The 19770-nt window shown below is 39.2% G+C and overlaps 2 protein-coding genes across 4 annotated transcripts; one reads left to right on the top strand and one right to left on the bottom strand.

Moving 5' to 3' along the window:
- Positions 1 to 238: 238 nt before the first annotated feature.
- LOC4323867 (uncharacterized) lies at positions 239 to 3819 on the bottom strand. Of its 2 annotated transcripts, none has more exons than XM_015760625.3 (6): positions 3458 to 3819; positions 2684 to 2851; positions 1784 to 2030; positions 1061 to 1210; positions 710 to 981; positions 239 to 609 (listed from the first exon to the last, which is right to left on the bottom strand). In XM_015760625.3, the coding sequence occupies exons 1-6, from the start codon at positions 3734 to 3736 to the stop codon at positions 448 to 450; spliced, it is 1278 nt and encodes a 425-aa protein (XP_015616111.1). In that variant the 5' UTR covers positions 3737 to 3819; the 3' UTR covers positions 239 to 447. The 2 variants fall into 2 exon arrangements, with proteins under 2 accessions (XP_015616111.1, XP_015616118.1); XM_015760632.3 differs by having other exon boundaries at positions 1061 to 1207.
- Positions 3820 to 5645: 1826 nt separating this feature from the next.
- Positions 5646 to 11453, top strand: LOC4323866 (aromatic aminotransferase ISS1). Of its 2 annotated transcripts, XM_015760658.2 has the most exons (11): positions 5646 to 5689; positions 5834 to 5894; positions 6044 to 6151; positions 6262 to 6309; positions 6812 to 6940; positions 8167 to 8226; positions 8469 to 8625; positions 8891 to 8997; positions 9084 to 9142; positions 10261 to 10369; positions 10627 to 11453. In XM_015760658.2, the coding sequence occupies exons 3-11, from the start codon at positions 6089 to 6091 to the stop codon at positions 11077 to 11079; spliced, it is 1185 nt and encodes a 394-aa protein (XP_015616144.1). In that variant the 5' UTR covers positions 5646 to 5689; positions 5834 to 5894; positions 6044 to 6088; the 3' UTR covers positions 11080 to 11453. The 2 variants fall into 2 exon arrangements, with proteins under 2 accessions (XP_015616144.1, XP_015616151.1); XM_015760665.3 differs by lacking the exon at positions 5646 to 5689 and having other exon boundaries at positions 5727 to 5894.
- Positions 11454 to 19770: the final 8317 nt, after the last annotated feature.

The raw sequence follows: 19770 nt of genomic DNA, 5'->3' as shown, positions 1-19770 counted from the left end.
TGTTCTGAATTTCAAAAAAGGAAAAATGTAAGGTTGTGTTTGGCAGGGCTCTAGATCTCATATTTATGGTACATTTGAAGTTTGTATATTAAATTATATTGTTTTAAAATTTTAAATTTCATCTAAAATAGGAACAAAATGATTTATCCAAATGTTATCAACGAGATCACAGGTCTAGATCTATAAATTTGTGGAGTTAGGAATACCAAGCTCAAAAAAAAAAAAAAGAATCCATAGCTATGTCAAAAAAGGGCCTAATCATATGCTGATTCCATGCATCTGTGAACAAAAAACTAAAAATCTATCCAGGATAGTGTACAGTACATGTTGTTTCTGAATTGAGACATTAGCTTTTAGCTAAGCATCATCTGAAGGGAACCAGAGGAAAGAACATGACTTGGTCTACCACAACTGCTATTGCCACTGCCATTGGATGTTTGGATTGGGCTAAAATCTTCCCCTGCCTCGCCCTCGCCCTCGTCCTCGGCCCCTTCCTCTCCCCCGTCCTCGCCCTCGAAAATCTCTTCTCCCGCCTCCCGTTTCTTCAGGACCGCTGAAGCTGAACATGCTCATCCGCAAACGATCTGCGTCTGAACTCTCTGGCACTCCCTGCAAAATAGCACAATGCCATGGGAATCAACATTCTTGGAATGGCGGTAATGGAAGTTTTGAAACACAAAGGGGTTCTGATCAGGGAAGTTGAACCGACATAGGAGTCTTCAAGATCTAGTTGCTCCTGGAGCTGCCTTGCCAGCTCCTCGTCTCGGCTGGTATCGTCGATGTAGCTTTGTGCTGTGGACTTCAAACCAGCGGATTTTCGCTTCTCCCATTCATCGAGGGTAAATACTGGAGTATCTTCTTGCCTGCCTTTACCCTTGAATCTATGGCCCCGACCATATCTGTCTTCGGGCGCAGCCTGGGTCATTTTCTGCAGAAGCTTCTGTGCAGTGGCTTGGTTTTGAACAGGAATAGCTTCACTGACTGCAACGCCAAAGCAAAAGGTTTGTAACCAACTGCCACCAATATACTATATATATAAATATTTTGAATGGAAGCCAACCCTCTTTTGGTCTGCCATCTGAAATAGATTGTTTGGGTTCAACTGCAGACTCTTTGTTCTCATCACTTGAACTCTCATTGACTGGTTTGCCACTGGAACTAACTGACACATTCTGACGACCGACTTCCGGTTTCCTAGCCTTATTATCTGCTATGACATAAGAAAGGAGTCCAAGTGGACCACAAGTCACGGAAACAAGCAATATGAACTCCATATATACACAAAAAAAGGAAGTAATTTGTATGTCAAAAACACATTCACTTGCTAATCCAAATATATTGTCAGCATAATAACCAGATGCAGATCAGGTTTTCCAACTAAAGTCATGCAAAAGTGCAGTTCAGCTCCATGTTTTTCAGAATAAAGAGTATTTTTTATCCAAATAATGTTATTTGTTTAATTTTGCAGGACTTGACAATAATCTCCAGTCAGATTCCAACACAGGGAAAATCTTACTAGTGAGTAACACAACTGATAATCACCCATATTGCACCCAAAAGGAACACCCTCGTTTAGAGGAAATAGTTCTGAACATCTTAATTCATGCATATAGATTTCACCAGGAGAATCGAATTCAAACCCTTGGTACCTTTATATATATAACAACTGCCACGCATAAATGCCAACTTTACAGTGGACATAACTAAGGGTAAGGGGTGTGTGTGTGTGTGTGTGTGTGTGAGAGAGAGAGAGAGAGAGAGAGAGAGAGGACAGAACAATTACCAGAATAGGTTTGAGAACGGGATGTCCTACTAGGACGTGCTTCAACATCTAACTTCTCAAATGGTGGAGGTCCAACTCCATCATCATTTTGAGACAACCTCAAGGATGAACGAGATAACCCTGAGAATTTCTGGTTCATCTGCCACTCTTCATACAATGATTGGACAACTCCCCCCATGATACTTATATTCTTCGCACTTAAGCACAATATGCCATTATGTATTGGAATCTTGTTCTCAAGACAAATCTACATGAGTCGTAAAGAAGGAGAAAATACATGACGATGTAAAACAGTCAGTAAATAGCAAAAGCATTTAGGTCTGAATCACGGATTTCAATATTGTTTATTTGACAAGGTATATATTGTGTAAATAATCACTAAGAAAATATTCTACTGTTCTGTATCAAAACTATGCTGCAGTTTGCTCATAAGCAATGATTAAGGATGAAACTCAATAGACTGTAGGACAGAGACAGACAGACAAACAGTGGGAATTAGGAATGCTATCTCCCAACCCCATCCTGATGATGCAATATAAATACACCATCTCTACAGGTAGCTCTTACACAAACCTCATGCAGCATTTACTAAGGAGGATTTCAGATTCAATGTTATCAAGGAGCATTCTTGCATTTTGTTTTCCAAACATTATTCATGTGGGATGTGTGGAATAGAAACACACCATTGATCAATGAGCTATCTGAGCATCTCTCCTTCTATTTATCTAGTTCCGGTGACATGGGAACTCAATACTGAACTAGTTAGGAGCCTAAGATGAAATTCAGACAAAGATGAAACTATGTGCAGAGACTCTGACTATGTCCTCTAACCTAAAATAAAGCAGAATGACAAATATCAGTGCACATCTAGAACCTAGATCAAGAACATGGTGGACTAACCTTAGTACCTGGAGCAATATCTTCAATGATAAACGGGATTGGGAAAAACTCTATCGCTACTGCTTCAGAAATTCCATCAGTCAGAACAAAGCGCAGAAGGCGGTGTTGCTGTGGGTTCTTAAAGGACGCATCAATGATGCTTCTATATATATCTCTTACTGATACTACCTGCAAACAAGTTTGCATTAAGCAGGGATCAAACAGTAAAAAAAAAAATCCAAAACACAAGGACAACAGTTCAGCTCCACAAACACTAGATGTAGGTTCAATCATGATCAGGAAAGACAAGCCCATGTTTCACCATTGAGATAGACAACTAGACATCATTGTTCCACAGAGGACGTTCAGATAGCCACCCTGGAACAGCCAAGAACATCTTTTTCATCTGCTCGGATACAAAACCCGACCCATCCACAAACTGAGAATGATACAACGCAAGCCCCAGCCACATGATTGAAACGATCTTAAGTAAGGCCATTCCCTAGCATCCAGACACAAATTCTCAACCTTATGTCCAGCCAAGAACACCATCGTTTCACAAAGGCCTGACACATATCCATACAAGAACAGCCAAGAACATCTTTTCGTCAGTCTACTCGGCTACAAACTCTGGCCGCTTCCACAATCTGGATACAATCCCCAGCCACAGAATCAATAGCAGACTAAGAACTGTTCCTAAATGAGGCATTTCTTTCCCTTATTTTTTTTACCAGGAATAAAATTAATTAGAATTACTGAGCTAATATCGAAACAAAAGAGGGGTGTCATCGGAACCTGTAGGACGATGGGGCCATGGAGGTAGGAAAGCCGCCTCCCCGTGGCGGCGGCGGCGGCGCGGTCAGGGAGCGACTTGCCGCCGAAGAGCCTCAGGTCCACGTCGACGAGCTCGGTCTCCACGGCCTCCGGCGACGGCGAGGGGGAGGCGTGGAGTAGCTCCTGGATGATCTCGTTGCTGGGGTCACGGAAGCACCACCCGCGGGCGGAGAGGGATTGAAGGAGCCTCTCCTGATGAGGGGAGGCCGACGACCCCGGCGTTTCCGCCGCCGCCGCCATCGCAGTCGGGGGGCGAAGTGTTCTCCGGCGAGGTCTGGGAGAGTGCTAGGGTAGGAGACGTGAAGGCGGGTTTTGTGGTATACGCCATAGCAGTTGGAAAGCGGACATTTGTGGTGCTTACTGCTTAGGGCTTTGTTGTTTAGACTAATTATAAGTCAGCTTAAGAACCGAAAAGTCTAAATCTAAACAAAATATTTTTTCTGGTTGAATCTATTAATTTTTGATAATTTCAGTAGTGTCGTATGAATGTTTGGTTTGATGTCAAATTTCACCAACACTAATACCAAATTGTCTTGAAATCAAATTAGCCCCAAAGCTCAAGTGGATCATCAAACCTGGAGTATCGTTCAGTGTCAACGTTTGGCAGATTCAAAGAAAAAAAAAGAAACGGCATATTTGTAAATAAAATATAATTTGTGAATAAAACTTTTATATATGTGTTCTTAACTATTAAAAACAAATGCTAGAAAATCTTATAAATTCAAATTTTAGTTTATAAACATAAACTCTAAAATTAAAGTTATAAATTTAAATTTTAGTCCATAAGCATAGCGAAATGATGAATGTGAACTCGGAAGGCTGAACACAGGGACATGCAGCCGCGGGCAACAAGCCAACAAGTGCTCCTGCAGCAGGGTGTGAAAAACCGCCGGTAACCGCGCGGTTACCGCGGTTACCGCCCGTACCGCGGGGGTACGGTTACCCGTACCGCGCGGTACGGTTTAATAAAATTCATCCAAATTCAAAAATTTAAAAAAAAAAGAAAAAAATCAAAAAAAATAGTGAAGGTAGTGCTTGATTTATAGTGTTTTATGGTGAAGAAATTTCTCAAAAAAGAGTAATATTTATTCAAATTTGAGAGCAAAACGGAGAATAAATTTGAAAATTGGAAAAAGAAAAAAAAATGGGCCGGCCCGTTACTGTGCAACCCATTACACATCGCGCGGTAACCGCGCCAAACCGCGTGGTTACCGCGTCAAACCGTGCGGTAACCGCGCCAAACCGCGCAGTTTGCCCGAATTTTTGAATTCAAATTTCGATTTGTAAATTTGTCGCGGTTTTGCGCGGTTACCGCGGTTACCGCCGGTAACCGCCGTACCGCCGGGTGGCGGTAACCGGGCCCCCGGCGGTTTTTGAAACCCTGTCCTGCAGTCCTGCTCATCTGCCTTCACTCCTCCTCATCGTCTTTTTTTTTTTTTTTAACTCCTTATCGTCGTAGAGCCCTAGATTCGCACGAGGCTGAGGTCCCGCAGCGCGAGCGATCCAAAGATATCCGAGGTGACGCCGTGTCATCCCTAGTTAGCCGAGCCAATTTTTGTTTATAGCTGTGGATTACAAAATCCTCTTCTCATCTGAAACGTTCTCATCTACTATACTATCTTCAGGTTCAGGTTCGGCCTCGCTTTTGAGCAGAAAGCCCAAAAGGTTTCAGCTTGGGAAGAGCAAAATGCGGTGAGACCAGAATAATAGATGGACTGTTTCTACTCACTCCGTTTTTCTCAATGTAAATTATTCTAGCATTTTTAATATTTATATTGATGTTATGAATGTGGAAAATATTAGAATAACTTACAATATGAAATGAAGGGAGTAGTAAACTTCATTTACAAATCCCATTTTAAGACGAAATATTTATTTTATTTATTTTTTGACAACGAATTTAATTCGGTCACCACGAATACCGCATCAATATTGTGCTCTCTGTCAGATCATCAGACGCAATATTGTGCTCTCTGTCCTGGAATCTCTCGGCCATCAGTTATTCAGTTGGCAGGTTGGCAGTAATTTTGACGAAATTCGTTGAAGAATGATAGCGGTGGGGTTAAAAACGAAATCTTTTCGTCCTCTCACCATAATAAAGTTTCTCTTTTTATTTGTTGGTCAAGCCCTTTTTGATCTTTTTTTTTCTGTCTCATGCTTATCCTCCAACTTCGCGGCGCACCCTCCGCAAACGTAAGCCAAAAAGATCAGGAAAAGAGACAGAAAAATCGGAATAAAAGAGTGATAGATAGATAGATAGATACTCCGTAGATACTAGATCAGCAGCGATTTTTTTTTCAGTTTTTGTTTTTTCATTTCTTCCTCTGTCTTGTTTAGATGTTGGGGTTGGTGAGCCCTTGGGGGGAATCAGTTGGTGACTGACTCGAGAAGTTCAGAGGTTGTTGTCTCCGAATTCTTTAACCCCAACCTCTCCTCTTCTCTTCTCTTCTCTCCTCTTCTTCCTTATACTGCTTCTTGGGCTCGCCGCTGCGCTGTTCTTTGGTCTTCTTGGATCTCTGACCCTAACATCGTATCCAACTTCTCCAGTTCTTGTTCTTGGAGGGGTGAGGAAGAGGAGGAGGAGGAGGTGAGATGGGTAGCTTCGGGAGGCTGGCGAGGAGGGCCGTGGAGACGGAAGCGCCGGTCATGGTCAAGGTGATGGAGAAGAAGCTCCCTGCCTCGTCGAAATCGCATCTTTCCCTTCTGATTTCTTTGGTCTTGATTGATGAGTTCTATCTCTCTTGTGCCTTGTGCTCTTTTTTCAGATGCAGGAATTGCTTCGAGGGAACAAGGATGTGATGTCGCTTGCGCAGGTATCGGATCGCAATTTCTTTCGGTTATCTGTCCAATGATTGTGTGTGTGTGTGTGTGTTTTCATGAGAGTACCAATGAGTTTGTGTTGTTGTTGGTACTTGGTCACAGGCATTTTGATGTTTGCATTTGATTGGGAAGAGTGTTCGAAATGGATTAGTGAAATGATCATTTGTATTGTTCCTTTACTGTTTGGGTCAATTGTCTCAGTAAACTGTTCACGTTGTAAGGTGAATCAGGAGAGTTTAGTACATCTGATAACATATTGTGCTTTGTATAACACAACTATTTATCAAGCATGGAATTTGGAAACTAAAATGGTTGTATTCCTGCTTAGTTCCTGAAAATGGCGTTTAACTGCTTATGCTAGCCAAATAAGATATCCAAATATATATATTAGTGGCAGTGGTGTGTGTGCTGGCCTCCTATTACTGCCAACAGAACATGTGATATTTACTGGAAATTATTTGCTTTCTTTTAAACTAATGTAAATCTTGGATGCAGGGAGTTGTTTATTGGCAGCCTCCTGAGGCAGCTATGAATAAGATTAAAGAAATTGTATGGGAACCATCAATCAGTAAATATGGCTCTGATGATGGTCTTCCTGAACTCCGAGAAGCACTTCTCGAGAAGGTAATTTTTCAATTGGGATTTGTTAGATAATGGTTTCCATGGCCCATGTTATCAAGCCTTCCCAGTTATCACAAAGCAATTACCATGTGAGACAAATGCACTTGGTTGCCTACTGCTAAGCCTTTATCATGTGAGACAAAGGAACCTGTGTGCCTACTACTAAGCCTTTGTCATGTGAGAAATTGATTCTGGAATTTTTTTTACCTCGATACTGAGAGAGTGAGAGTAAGGCCATTCCCAACCCAAAACATTAGACATAGTTTCCATAAACTCCACATCATCAAGAAATAAGTACTAGACACTACTCTTCCAATGCAAACACTACTATTTCATACTTAAATTTAATGCTACTTATCTCACATAATGTCTTGGATGTTGTGTAGAAACCATGTCTCATGCAAGACATAGTTTCCTCCTCTTTCCTCATTTATTCACTTGCCACATCAGTTTTCATCCTATGTGACAGCTTATTTAATGCTATGGACACTATCCTAGTCATTGGGTTGGGAATAGCCTAATATCAGGAATCACATGCTATCCTTACAAAATTTTATCAACGAGAAAGTTTCAGAAAGTATCTCTCAGCTTCTGTGGGGGCTTGGGGGGGAGGGAAGCTAAGGGCCCCTTTGAATCGTAGGATTGAGAAAACATAGTAATAGAAAAAACGTAGGATTTTGATAGGAATGTAAGTGTAAAATAGAGGATTACAAAACGCAGGAAAAACACAGGAATGACCGTTTGATTGAACCGCAGGAAAAACGCAGGATTTGGATGAGAGAGATAGACTCAAAGAAAAGTTACTAAGAGGTTGAAGCTCTTGCTTAATTTCCTCCAAAATTTCTATAGGATTGTTCATTCCATAGGAATTTTAAAGGATTGGATAGGATTCAATCCTTTGATTCAAAGGACTTCATAGGAAATTTTCCTATAGGATTGAAATCCTCCAAAATTCCTATGTTTTTCCTCCAAATCAAAGGGGCCCTAAGCTCTGTTGAGAGCTATAATAGTTCAATGCTACCATGTAACAGTGCAGTAGCACAGTTCTGAGACATTGCCCTTGGTACTACCGATGCCCCCTCATGTAGAGATGGGTGTTATATTCACTGATTTCTCTTACTGCGATAATATTTTATTGAAAAACTAATAATATGAATGGTAATTATTATAAACATGTTCGTTGCCTTCCCTCTATTTTCTTCCTGAAATTTTTAGCATACATTTTGCAGCTGCGCAGAGAGAATAAGCTAACCAAGTCGTCAATTATGGTTACCTCTGGTGCAAATCAGGTAATGCACATGCTTTCCAGTTTCCACCTGATTTATTACAGCTTTGTCATCTTATTCCGGTTTTCCTCTGTGTATTTTGCCTTGTTTAGCTAGACTATAGGATGCCAATTTGTTTTTCTTCTTCAGTTCTATGAGATGCTTTCTTACTTTTCTGTATGACTGCTTCACCTAAACCTTGTTTACCAACTAGGTTAGCCAAATAAAAGTCAAATAAAGTGATGTCTTCTATCAAATTTTGGCAGGCCTTTGTAAATGTGGTCCTCACCCTTTGTGATGCTGGGGATGCAGTTGTCATGTTTGCACCATATTACTTCAATTCCTACATGTCATTCCAGATGACAGGAGTTACTGACATATTAGTTGGTGCAAGCAATCCTGAGACTCTTCATCCTGATGTCGGTAAGATAGTTCTTCCCTTTTTCTTTTTGTTGGAGAAATTGGTTAGATGTCTATTATCAACAGTCAATTATAAACTAGTTGCCACTTTTTTTCCGCTTCTGAGATCTTCCACTTTGTAAGTTGATAAGTTCTATCACTTGATACATTTTCTCTCAGTTCAATTGAGAGCTATATGGTTTTTGATCATTCGATTTGGTTCACTTAAGGACTGTAAAAGAATAGTTCATTCTGGTAGTACAATTTATATTTGTTTAATAAAATGCAGATTGGTTGGAGAAGGTTCTGCAAGAAAACAACCCTATCCCTAAACTTGTTAGTGTTGTAAATCCTGGAAACCCCTCTGGAGCTTTCATTCCGAAGCCGATGCTCGAAGTAACCTGTCTCTCTCATTCACAGTTCACGCACACTTGCATTCGAGGTGACTTTAATTATTTCTTAATATTGCACCATTGTTCCAGAGAATTTCAGAACTGTGCAGAAATGCTGGTGCATGGCTTGTAGTTGACAATACCTATGAGTAAGTTAGTACTCAATTACTGATTATTGCTCAACTGCAACGTCATTTTGGTGCTTCTTTTCTTTCTGTTGTTGATAAAGCTCCTCAGTCCCTTCAGAAATTGATATTACTTAAAGCAATTGTAAAGACGAGGCACTACGAAAGAATGAACTACACATGGACATGATCACCTTAAGTAGTAGTTTAAAAGGACAGTTCACCATAAGCAGTTGAGCAACTGTGCTTGACTTCTTGAAGTTGAGTCCTGGATGACGCCCTCTCTGATAGATTAAATAAATAGGACTTCAAGAATGTGGTATCTCTTTCAAAAAGTATCTGCAAACCACCCGCCAGTAAGGGTTTGTCAAATGTAGTTATCTTCACATGCTCAGCTTATTCAAGTAGGGAAAATCTTCCATTTCTTCTCAACACTAGAATTGGACACATGGAACAACTCGTTTTCTTTTGAAGGTCCCATTTCAGTTCCTCAATTTCAGTGATGCCCAAAATAAACCCTCCAGTCACTTACAGGCAGAGTGGAAGACTCACTGACAAGAGCCTAAATTGAATCACGGATTAGACTCTTCCCTCAAGAAAAGTCTTACTTTCAGCAGCCTAGCATCCGCTGTGCGGCATTGGGAAGAATATATCTGTTGTTAGTTCTGATCAAATCAGAAATATTTGATCTCTTGCTAATCTACCCTTGCTCTATATTTCAGATCATGTTTACCTTTTCTTGTCTGGCTCTGTAGTTGAGTAATGGAAATTGATATTAGTTTTTGCCATTTCCTTACCCTGATGTTGATGTTAAAAGGATGCTATGGGTCCTTTTCGAATATAAGCTTGATGGACTTCCCAATGTTAATACACCACCGAATTTGACATGTGTAAATCTTGTATATGATAAAAGTATAATTTGGAAACTTTCAATTATCATCACATTGATTTTTAGATAATCTGTATTCAAAATGTTTGCACGAATACTGAAATTCAAGAAAACATTTTCTCGGAAGAATTCTTTTCCATAAAAGGTGACTGACCTTTTACTTTCTGTAAAATAATTCTACATATGGGGCTATTTTGGATTCTGTATAACTTTGATGTTGAACTTGCTTGCAAAATTGGTGGGTGGTCTCCAGGTACTTTATGTATGATGGAATGGAGCACTATTGCTTAGAGGGTAATCACATTGTCAACCTCTTCTCATTCTCGAAGGCTTACGGAATGATGGGCTGGCGTGTAGGATACGTAAGTTTGCCTCTCTCTCTCTCTCTCTCTCTCTCTCTCTCTCTCTTTCTTTCATCCTCTGCTTAGGCTTGAAAATGCTGATGTAAGAGTCAATATTGAGTTCTTTCAGTTTCATGAATTTCCCGCATCCACTTGAATCTTTTACCAGGGCATTCCCTTAAATTATCACCATAGCAATGCAGTATAAGTAACTTAGTGGCTGCACAATCTGTGTTGATCAGTGAGTCTTACAAGAACTGATGAGCTGACTGCTGCAGATTGCCCACCCAAACGAAGCTGACGGTCTTCATGCACAGCTGCTCAAAGTGCAAGATAACATACCTATCTGTGCTTCCATCATCGGGCAGCGCCTGGCGCTCTACGCATTAGAGGCTGGTCCAGAATGGATCAGAGAAAGGGTGAGAGATCTAGTGAAAAACCGTGAATTGCTCATGGAAGCGATGTCTCCGCTTGGCAAGGACTCTGTCAAGGGTGGTGAGGGTGCCATTTACCTCTGGGCAAAACTACCCGAGAAATGCTCAGATGATTTTGAAGTTGTCAGATGGCTTGCAAACAAGCATGGTGTGGCTGTGATCCCCGGGAGCGCCAGTGGAGGTCCCGGATATATCCGGGTTTCTTTCGGAGGGTTGAAAGAATCGGATACAAGGCTTGCTGCTGAGAGGTTAAGGCGCGGCTTGCAAGAACTTGTGACTGAGGGAATGGTACAGTGACAGCCCAATGGATGCAAGAAATACATGACATACAAATCACAAAAGTGAAAATTTTCAGTTACATAATAATTCTGGGATTAGTTCAAGAGAAGAAAAGAGCCAAAATTTCAAGATTACAACATGGTTGTTAGAAAATGCTGAAGCTTTTATTTCAGAGAACTTTTGTCACATTGGATTTCCTAGTGGAAATTTGATTTGGTGGGTTGAGTAGAGGGAAAAAAAAAGACTCATCCACCCTGTGGAATACCATTGTCATTAAAGGGGTATTCATGTTTAGTACTTACTGTTGCTTGATAACCTCTTTCCCTACAATCAGGACAGCAGCTGTACACAAGTAAGATATAATAAGATATAATAGCAACAATAAGTGTTCATGATGTGCTTTTATTTCAGCTTTTTTATTTATTTCTTCGGTTCGGATCACTTCTCGAAGCTCAAAAACTGAAAAAAATATGTTTCTTGAACTTGTTAGCACTTCAATTTCTGAAGAAATGTGCTCGTGCAGAATCAGACATTGCATTTTTTTTATATAATGGTTTATATTAAACCGGCATTTACATCCAAAGTGAATGTATAGCCAAAATCAGACATTGCATACAACCATGATTTTAGTTCTTCAAGCACTATCACCTCCAGTTCCTGTAAAACTCCAATTGCTGCCAAACCAGTGATTGTAAATTTAGAGTTGTTTTCGTGGATTATTGATTTGATTATAGGAATAAATTAAATATTTTAAGAAATAAGCTTTACTAATAGCTTACATTACAACGAGTGATTTAAGCAATAGAGTAGAACAATCCGTTTAAATAATTTTATGAATAAGCTAAAAAGAACACGCGCTTCGGATCTTGGAATAGTTTTTCAGTCACTGCATGTTGTGTTTTTTTTGCTGTCCACATACTTCTCATCTCTTTTCTCCTCCAACCTGTGTCCTTTTCATCGTACAGTGATCGATCCATCATCACAGCAGCGACATGTGATTGGCTCACATTAAAACGCCGTTCTCTGAAAAAAGCAAATATGTTTCCTCCTTTTCCTCCTCTTTTTATGTAAAGAGATCCATGAAAATGATGTGCACTAGCGGTGCATCAAATGCCTCTCTTTTTTTTCTTTGCAAACGTGATTGAGTGAGAGAGAGTACATGAGAGAAAATGACAGCAATCTTCAGGCTGAAAGAAACATAGTATCAGCAGCATATAAATAGCTTGATACGATGCACCAGAAAAGCAGGTTAGAAGTAATCCATCTACTCCGAAATATAAAGATTTCTAGGTTGCTTAGCAAATACTCCTTTCCAATGTTAGGTCTAAAGATTTCTTTTTACTCACTTCAGTAGTTCAGATTTTATTTTTTTTGAATCTAAATTCTTGTATTCCCTTTTCAAGTTTGTGATTGGCTTTGGATTCATTGAAATGATGGGAATCATAGGAATAAGTACATGGATGTTTATATTGTGGTATAAATTTAAGTCCTAAAAATCCTTATATTTTTGGAATGGAGAAAGTAGTACTATTCAGCAGGGGTTGATAAGAAAAGCAATAAGCAACAATGATCACAAGATCAGCATCAGCATCAGGGACTCAGAATGTGTGATTGCCAACAACAAATGCCAACTGGAGGAGCTATCAGAGACTGACAGTTCAAGAAATCTGATGCTAATTTTGTGTTGGAGACTTTGAGAGGATGTGTACACACATCTCATTGCCAGATGACCAATAATGCATTGAAAGAGAGAGTGCTTATACGGGAGTAAATGATTGCAGAAGAAAGCAGGTGGAGGCAGCACTGCACTTGTCCCTGCATGCTGCACAATTGAAATGCAATTCAATGCAGAGTTGCAGTACTGCCATCAAAGTCCCTGGATTAAGGGGTAGTACTGCTCTTTACCTGCTAATCTAACCTGCTACTATCATGTACTAGCAGTGAAATTGCTCACATTTTTTTTTGTATATATTTTACTAGCAGGTGCATATATAGCATTTCAGTACCACTTGTTCTGAAGATGCAGGTAGCAAGTTCAGTCAACCACTACTGGTACCAATCATCAAGCCCAACCAACCTCACCTAGGGTGCATTCCGAAGTGTCGATGGATGCTGCTGAAACTGAGTTTAAGACACAATTATTCGAAGGTATACACGAACGAATTGAATATTACAAAGTTGATCAATATCCTTATTTTAAAAGAGTTTTCCAAGAATGCCAATAGTCGGCGTCGTTTAAGGCCCCATTTGAACTTGCTGAAGATGGACATTAAGTACGGGCACGTAAAAAAAAAGTTATTAGCGTATGATTAATTGAGCTTGAAAATTGGATTTATATGATATCTTAGAACAACATCTATATAAAACGTTTTCGCACAAAATACGCCGTTTAACAGTTACCGGATCATATTATAATCCAAATTAATGTGTCCTTAAACTATTGCCCAGAAATGCAGGCTAACCTGCAGGGGGTGACACAGTAACTACTGTATATCGTCCCTTGCCGCCTTGCGTCAGAGTCATTCTTCAGGACTAAAATAGGATGAACAGTATATGATTAGTACCAAGAAATGGTCACATGCATTGCTGCCCCAATGCAACTCAAAGCCAAGAAACTATAGTAATAAGATTGAGACAGAGAGAGAAGTCCAGGCAAGGCAATTGCAAACGAACAAATAATTGAAGGACAAGAGTATATTAGCCAAGTACTACTTGGGGGCTCACTGCAAGCTACAGTACTACGTACTGCTACAGTATGCATTGGGTTTTGTTGATCTGGGCACATTTAGGGCGCCATTGATGCCTGGCTCTCACCTTTTTTACAAAGAAATCAATTGAATCTCGCTTTGCATTGCAGCATGCCAACGAGCAAGCTACCGAGGGTGTGTTTAGTTCACGCCAAAAATGAAAGTTTGATTAAAATTGGAATGATGTAACGGAAAAATTGGAAGTTTGTGTGTGTAGTAAAGTTTTGATGTGATGGAAAAGTTGGAAGTTTGAAGAAAAAGTTTGGAAAACTTGGCCTGAATTGAGTTGAATCGCTTCTCTTCTCCAAAGGTCAAGAAGAGGTGTTGGCCATGTGTGAGCATCGCAGCGGCCATAGTTGAATCAATGCATTGCGTTCGTATATATAATGGTCCCAAATGCAAGCTACAGCTGCAATGGCCATGGCCATGGAGTAGAGAGGGAGAGAGAGAGATGCGTCTACTAACTTGCTTTGCTGATGATCATCGACGATTTGACGAAGCAGAGACGACGAACGGACAGTATTCTGTCCGTCAAAAAAAAATGATGAATCTAGACACACGTGTGTTAGTGTGTGTCCATATTCATTCCTAGAGTTTAATTTTTTTTGGACAGAGGAGTATGTACGACAACCTACTGCAGCAGTAGCACCACACACCGACGAAGACAACGTATGCCCTCGATCGGTGGAATGGAATGGAGGGATATCGCTCTTAAAATAAACAAACATATTAAAAAATGTAACTTATTCTATTACCTTGAATCTAAAATCTGAACATATATGTCCTTTCAAAAAAAATCTGAACATATATCACATTTTTTTTGTTATGTTGGGATAGAGAGAGTATGTCATGTATTTCTACTACTTTCTCTATCATATATTAAGTTAATGTAGTATAAGACATGTGATTTCCATTAAAAAAAAGTATAAGACGTGTGATGGTTGTTGGTGCGACGAGGAAAACCGCGCATCTGGAGCCTGGAGGTAGTGGCTGCAGAAGGGGAAATCGGCGAAGTGGTAGCTAGCGGCAGCCGGCAGGCAGGAGCAGCGGACGGACAGACGCACGAATGCATGATTGCACTCACTTCTAAGAAAGAAATAAAAAAAATTGTGGAGTTTCAGAGTTCAGGGTTTACGATGGATCAAGCTGTTACCTGTTTTTTTTTAAAAAAACATTTTAACTCTTTTAAAAAATTTATTTTTTAAATGGATTTTTTTAAAAAACTTATTTCAGAAATAGACCCTCCTTAATATCGAGGTCCAATGTCTCAGCGCCAATAACATTAGTGCTAATATTATCTCTTCCTGGTAGATAAGTAGTTGATGCTAAGGAGGTTGGTGCCTCCTATTTATAAAAAGAATTCTAAAGGCTTAGGCTGACTTTGGTACGCATGGTTCTCAACTCACTCCTCTCTTTTTCCGCGTGTACACTTTTCAAACTGCTAAACGTTATTACGTTTTTTTTAAAAAAAAATTCTATACGAAAGTTGCTTAAAAAATCATATTGATCCATTTTTGAAAAAAAACAATTAGTTAATACTTAATTAATCACGCGCTAATGTACCGCTCTGTTTTCTGTGTGGAGGGAATGAATTCCCAACCAGGAGAATCGAACGTAGCTTTAAGGGTCTTTGATGTCGATGATCTATTTATAGGAACAAATATTTACATTATGACTATTCTTTTAAAAAAATATTTTATAAATAATTCCTCTGCACCAACCTTTTTATGTTTTGGCAGCTAAAGACTAGCTTGTTTGGCAACTTGAGAGAAGGGGATTGGGAGTTTACATGAGAGAATTGACGGCCCGTTTGGTTGGAGGGAGTTTTTAGGAGGGATTGGGAGTATGGAGTGATGAGGCTATTAAGTGTTTTGTTTGGTTGGGAGACATAGGAATTTTGGTGGGATGGGGATGAGGAATTGAGGAAGGAACTCCCACCTTTTCAATACCTGCGTAGGAGCAGGTAATTGGGAGGGAATTCCTCCTTTACTTTGTCTAAGCAAATCTCAACCATCCGTTTTTATTAATGATCTAATCTCCAACTAAACTCCCTATCAATTTCCATCACCTCTACCAAACAAGATGGCTGGGATTAAAAATCAAATTCCCATTTTAATCTCATCATCAATTCCCTCGTGTAAACTCCCAATTCCCTACCCTCGAGTTACCAAACAAGCCGTGATGGTGAGATTAAGATGGGAATTTGATTTTTCATCCCAGTCTCTTGTTTGGTAGAGGTGGTGGAAATTGATAGGGAGTTTAGTTTGAGATTAGATCATTAATGAAAACGGATGGCTGAGATTTGTTTAGGCGAAGTAAATGAGGAATTCCCTTCCAATTACCACCCCCTACCCAGGTATTGAAAAGGAGGGAGTTCATTCCTCAATTCCCCATCTCCATTCCACCAAAATTCTCATGTCTCCCAAATAAACAAAACAGTTAATAGTCTCATCCATCTAAACTCTCAATCCCTCCTGAAAACTCCCCCAACCAAACGGGCCAGGGTGTTTGACAGCGAGAGAAGAGTCTAAAACAAGTTATTTTTCAAGAGTTTATTTATAAAATAAGTTTTTTAAAAAAAATCAAACATAAAAAATCCAGACGCTGTTACCTTTTTTTTTTGATAACACGTGGTTCTGTGCTAGCTGTGATACCGCTGGATAGGGATCACCTCTTCTCGAACGGCCTGTGGAAATTGCAAACATGCATGCATCTCTCATATTCCATGGTAAAATTGTACTAGTGTAAAATTTGGCAAGATCATTTCCAATTTGTACTGCGTATTGGCCTCATCTGAATGCAAGGAGACATGCATACATACGTATGTGCACATTTTATACATTTTCAGTATATATTTTCAGCGCAATAATGGAGTACCATGTATATATACGTATGTGCACATTTTATAGGGCGCTTATTAAAGACCACCCAGTCGTATAATGGAATGGCTTCTGCTCACAGCAACCAACACGGCGTGGCTCCTGTATACATCCATACGACCATACACTACTTTATACTGGTACACCAGTATACGGTACATATGCTGCAACTGCAAGCAGGATAGAGTATCAATTATACTCATGCAGCACTTCCCACTATTCCAGGCTGTAATTAGTTATACTAGTAGTAATTATAATCATCAATGGATGAAACGAGTAATACTAATTATAAGTGTTTTGATTTTCTTTTAAATCAGCCTTCTTTAGTTTGGATCAAATTTATAGAAAAAAAGACTAAATTTATAGATAAATACAGTAATACTTTCAACTAAAAAATTATAATGTTAGATTTAATAAAATTAATTTATTACTTTAAATATTACTATATTTTTCTATAAATTTAATAAATTTTAAGAATTTGATTTTGAAAAACCTAAAGCAATTTATAGTATGAGACGAAGGGATGACCAATGAGTGCTCTCTCCGTTTCAAAATTCTTGGTGTTTTGGTAAATGACTCGGTCTTCAAAATAAATATTTGACCTTACTTTTCTATTATAATATATACAATAAATAAATGCATATTTACTTTTATTTTTTATTTTTATTATAGAACTTTGAAAGACAGATTCATATGTGTTATTCTAGAATTATAAAAGTTTGACTATAATCTTAGTTCAAAAATTACAGCAGTTAAACTAGCAGGAGGAGTACCAGATTAGTGACACAGTGTTGACAGTGGCGAATTGATTGGCGCGAGCAAATGCGGTTGGGGACTGCATTCAATGCGCTCATCCGAGCTTCAGCTTCAGCTTTCACTCTAGCCCAATAACTGTCTTTGATCAACTGGGTAGTAGAAGACGCCGCCGTGTGGGGCCCATAATCCAGATCGACCGGTGGCCGGCCGGCGACAAATTAGCCGCGGCGACAACTCCTCCGGCCGGCTCCGGCAAGGCCGTGCGGCCAGGCCCCACCCCCAGCTAGCCTGTCAGAGTTTGTCACCGCGTGCATGCGTACACAACACTCCACTGTAGAGTACGTAGGAGGGACTACTTCTTGGACTAGGAGTTTCTGGTATTTACAAGTCTTGTAAGGCAGTAAGGTGGTGTTTGATTCTCCTGAAGATGAAGACTAAGTTATTTACGTAAACGGGATAGTATAATGTGTGATTAATTAAGTTTTAATTATTACAAACTTGAAAAACGGATTGATTTGATATTTTAGAACAACTTCCATATAGAAAGTTTTCGCACGAAACACACCGTTCAGCAGATTGAAAAGCGTGCCACGAGTATTCAAAATTTAATCCAAAAGTTGTTGGAGAAAAGAACAGGGCCTAAATAGTTTTAGATTTTTAAAATTTACAGACATATAATTTAGAAAATAAATTAAAAGTACGAAACTGAAAAGACTATTTCCCTATTGGTTTCATGAACTGTTTCTCACAATTTTCAGCCCTCATTACATGTCCTCCGTTGAATGTTATTACTTGCTTTGTTTCTTTCTGTCCATCATCTTTTTAGGGCCGTGTTTAGATTCAAATTTTTTTCTTTAAATTTTAAACTTTTTCGTCACATCAAATGTTTAGACACATATATGGAGCATTAAATGTGGACAAAAAAAAACCAATTACACAGTTTGCATGTAAATCACGAGACGAATATTTTGAGCCTAATTACGTCATAATTTGACTATGTGGTGCTACAGTAAATATTTGCTAATGATAGATTAATTAGGCTTAATAGATTCGTCTCACAGTTTACAGACGGAATCTGTAATTTATTTTATTATTAGTCTACATTTAATACTTCAAATGTGTGTCCGTATACTTAAATTTTTTTTTGACACACGGACTAAACACAGCCCTGGATCTGATTTCCGAGAGTTCATCATCTGCATTTGCCAACCTGTTTTGGCTTCTTCACGTGAATCGTGCCGGCGTGCCAACCTGTTTCTACTGCTCTCATTGATCCAGCTCTAGAAAAATAATTTCCCAAACATATAATCAACGGCAAGAAAATAATCACTCGTGTTTTGAAGCAGTTGTGGATCAGGAAAAAATAATAGAGAGGGTAAACTGGACAAAGCTAAGACCCTTGCGCGCCATCCCATGGTAGGTTCGCCCCTATTTTGAAGCACGGGACTCTATCCAATTTCACTGTAAATCAAAACATCTTCTACCAAGGCATCCTAAAAACACAAATAATTTATACGCATTCATATGAAATCTAAACTACCAACCATACAGAAATCGTGGAGCCTTGCGTTCAAAAATGGCTAAAAAGAAAATCACCGTGTTATGGCATGGTGAAACGAAGAATAAACTTTTTTTAAAGTAAATTTCACAAAACTACAAATACTTTAATTAAATTATCACAGAACTACAGATTTACCAATAAATTTAATATAAAACTATAGGTTTAAGGCTAAGTATCATAAAACTACAAATTTAATAAAAAAAATTATCATAAAATTATAGATTTTGCGGTTTAAATCCTTAGCACTAATGTTATGTTGGACTTATAAGTGTTCAAGTTTTGTGATTAAATTATCATTAAATATGTAGTTTGTGATACTTTTGTTACTAAATCTATATTTTTATGATATTCCACCTTAATTAATCTGTAGTTTTATGGTAAATTTAGTATTAAATATATAGTTTTATGATACATCACATTAAGAGTAACGATAGTTTTGCGAAATTTACTAAACTTTTTTTCTGTGAGATAGAAGGAAGCACAACGATTGGGCCACGTGGAGGCAGGAGAGGAGGGGCCCATGTCGAGGTAGCAGCAAAGGTGGCCCAGAAGAGCCAAACCGAACGGTCTAAACTCAAAAGGCGTCGTCTCCCTCCATCCTCCACCTACGCTTAATTCTAAATTTCTAATTCCCCACAGAATTAGGGCACAAAAATCAAATCAAATCAAACCAAGAGCAGAGGCGACGCGAGGAGAGAGAAGGCGAGCTCGTCTCGTCTCGTCTCGCGCCATTAATGCGAGGGGGAGTCGGTGGATGGATGGATCC

Source organism: Oryza sativa, chromosome 1 (genome assembly GCF_034140825.1).
Source record: "Oryza sativa Japonica Group chromosome 1, ASM3414082v1".
Lineage (NCBI taxonomy): Eukaryota > Viridiplantae > Streptophyta > Magnoliopsida > Poales > Poaceae > Oryza > Oryza sativa.
The sequence above is the reverse complement of the archived record's forward strand: the minus strand, read 5'-3'. Positions and strand labels throughout refer to the sequence as shown.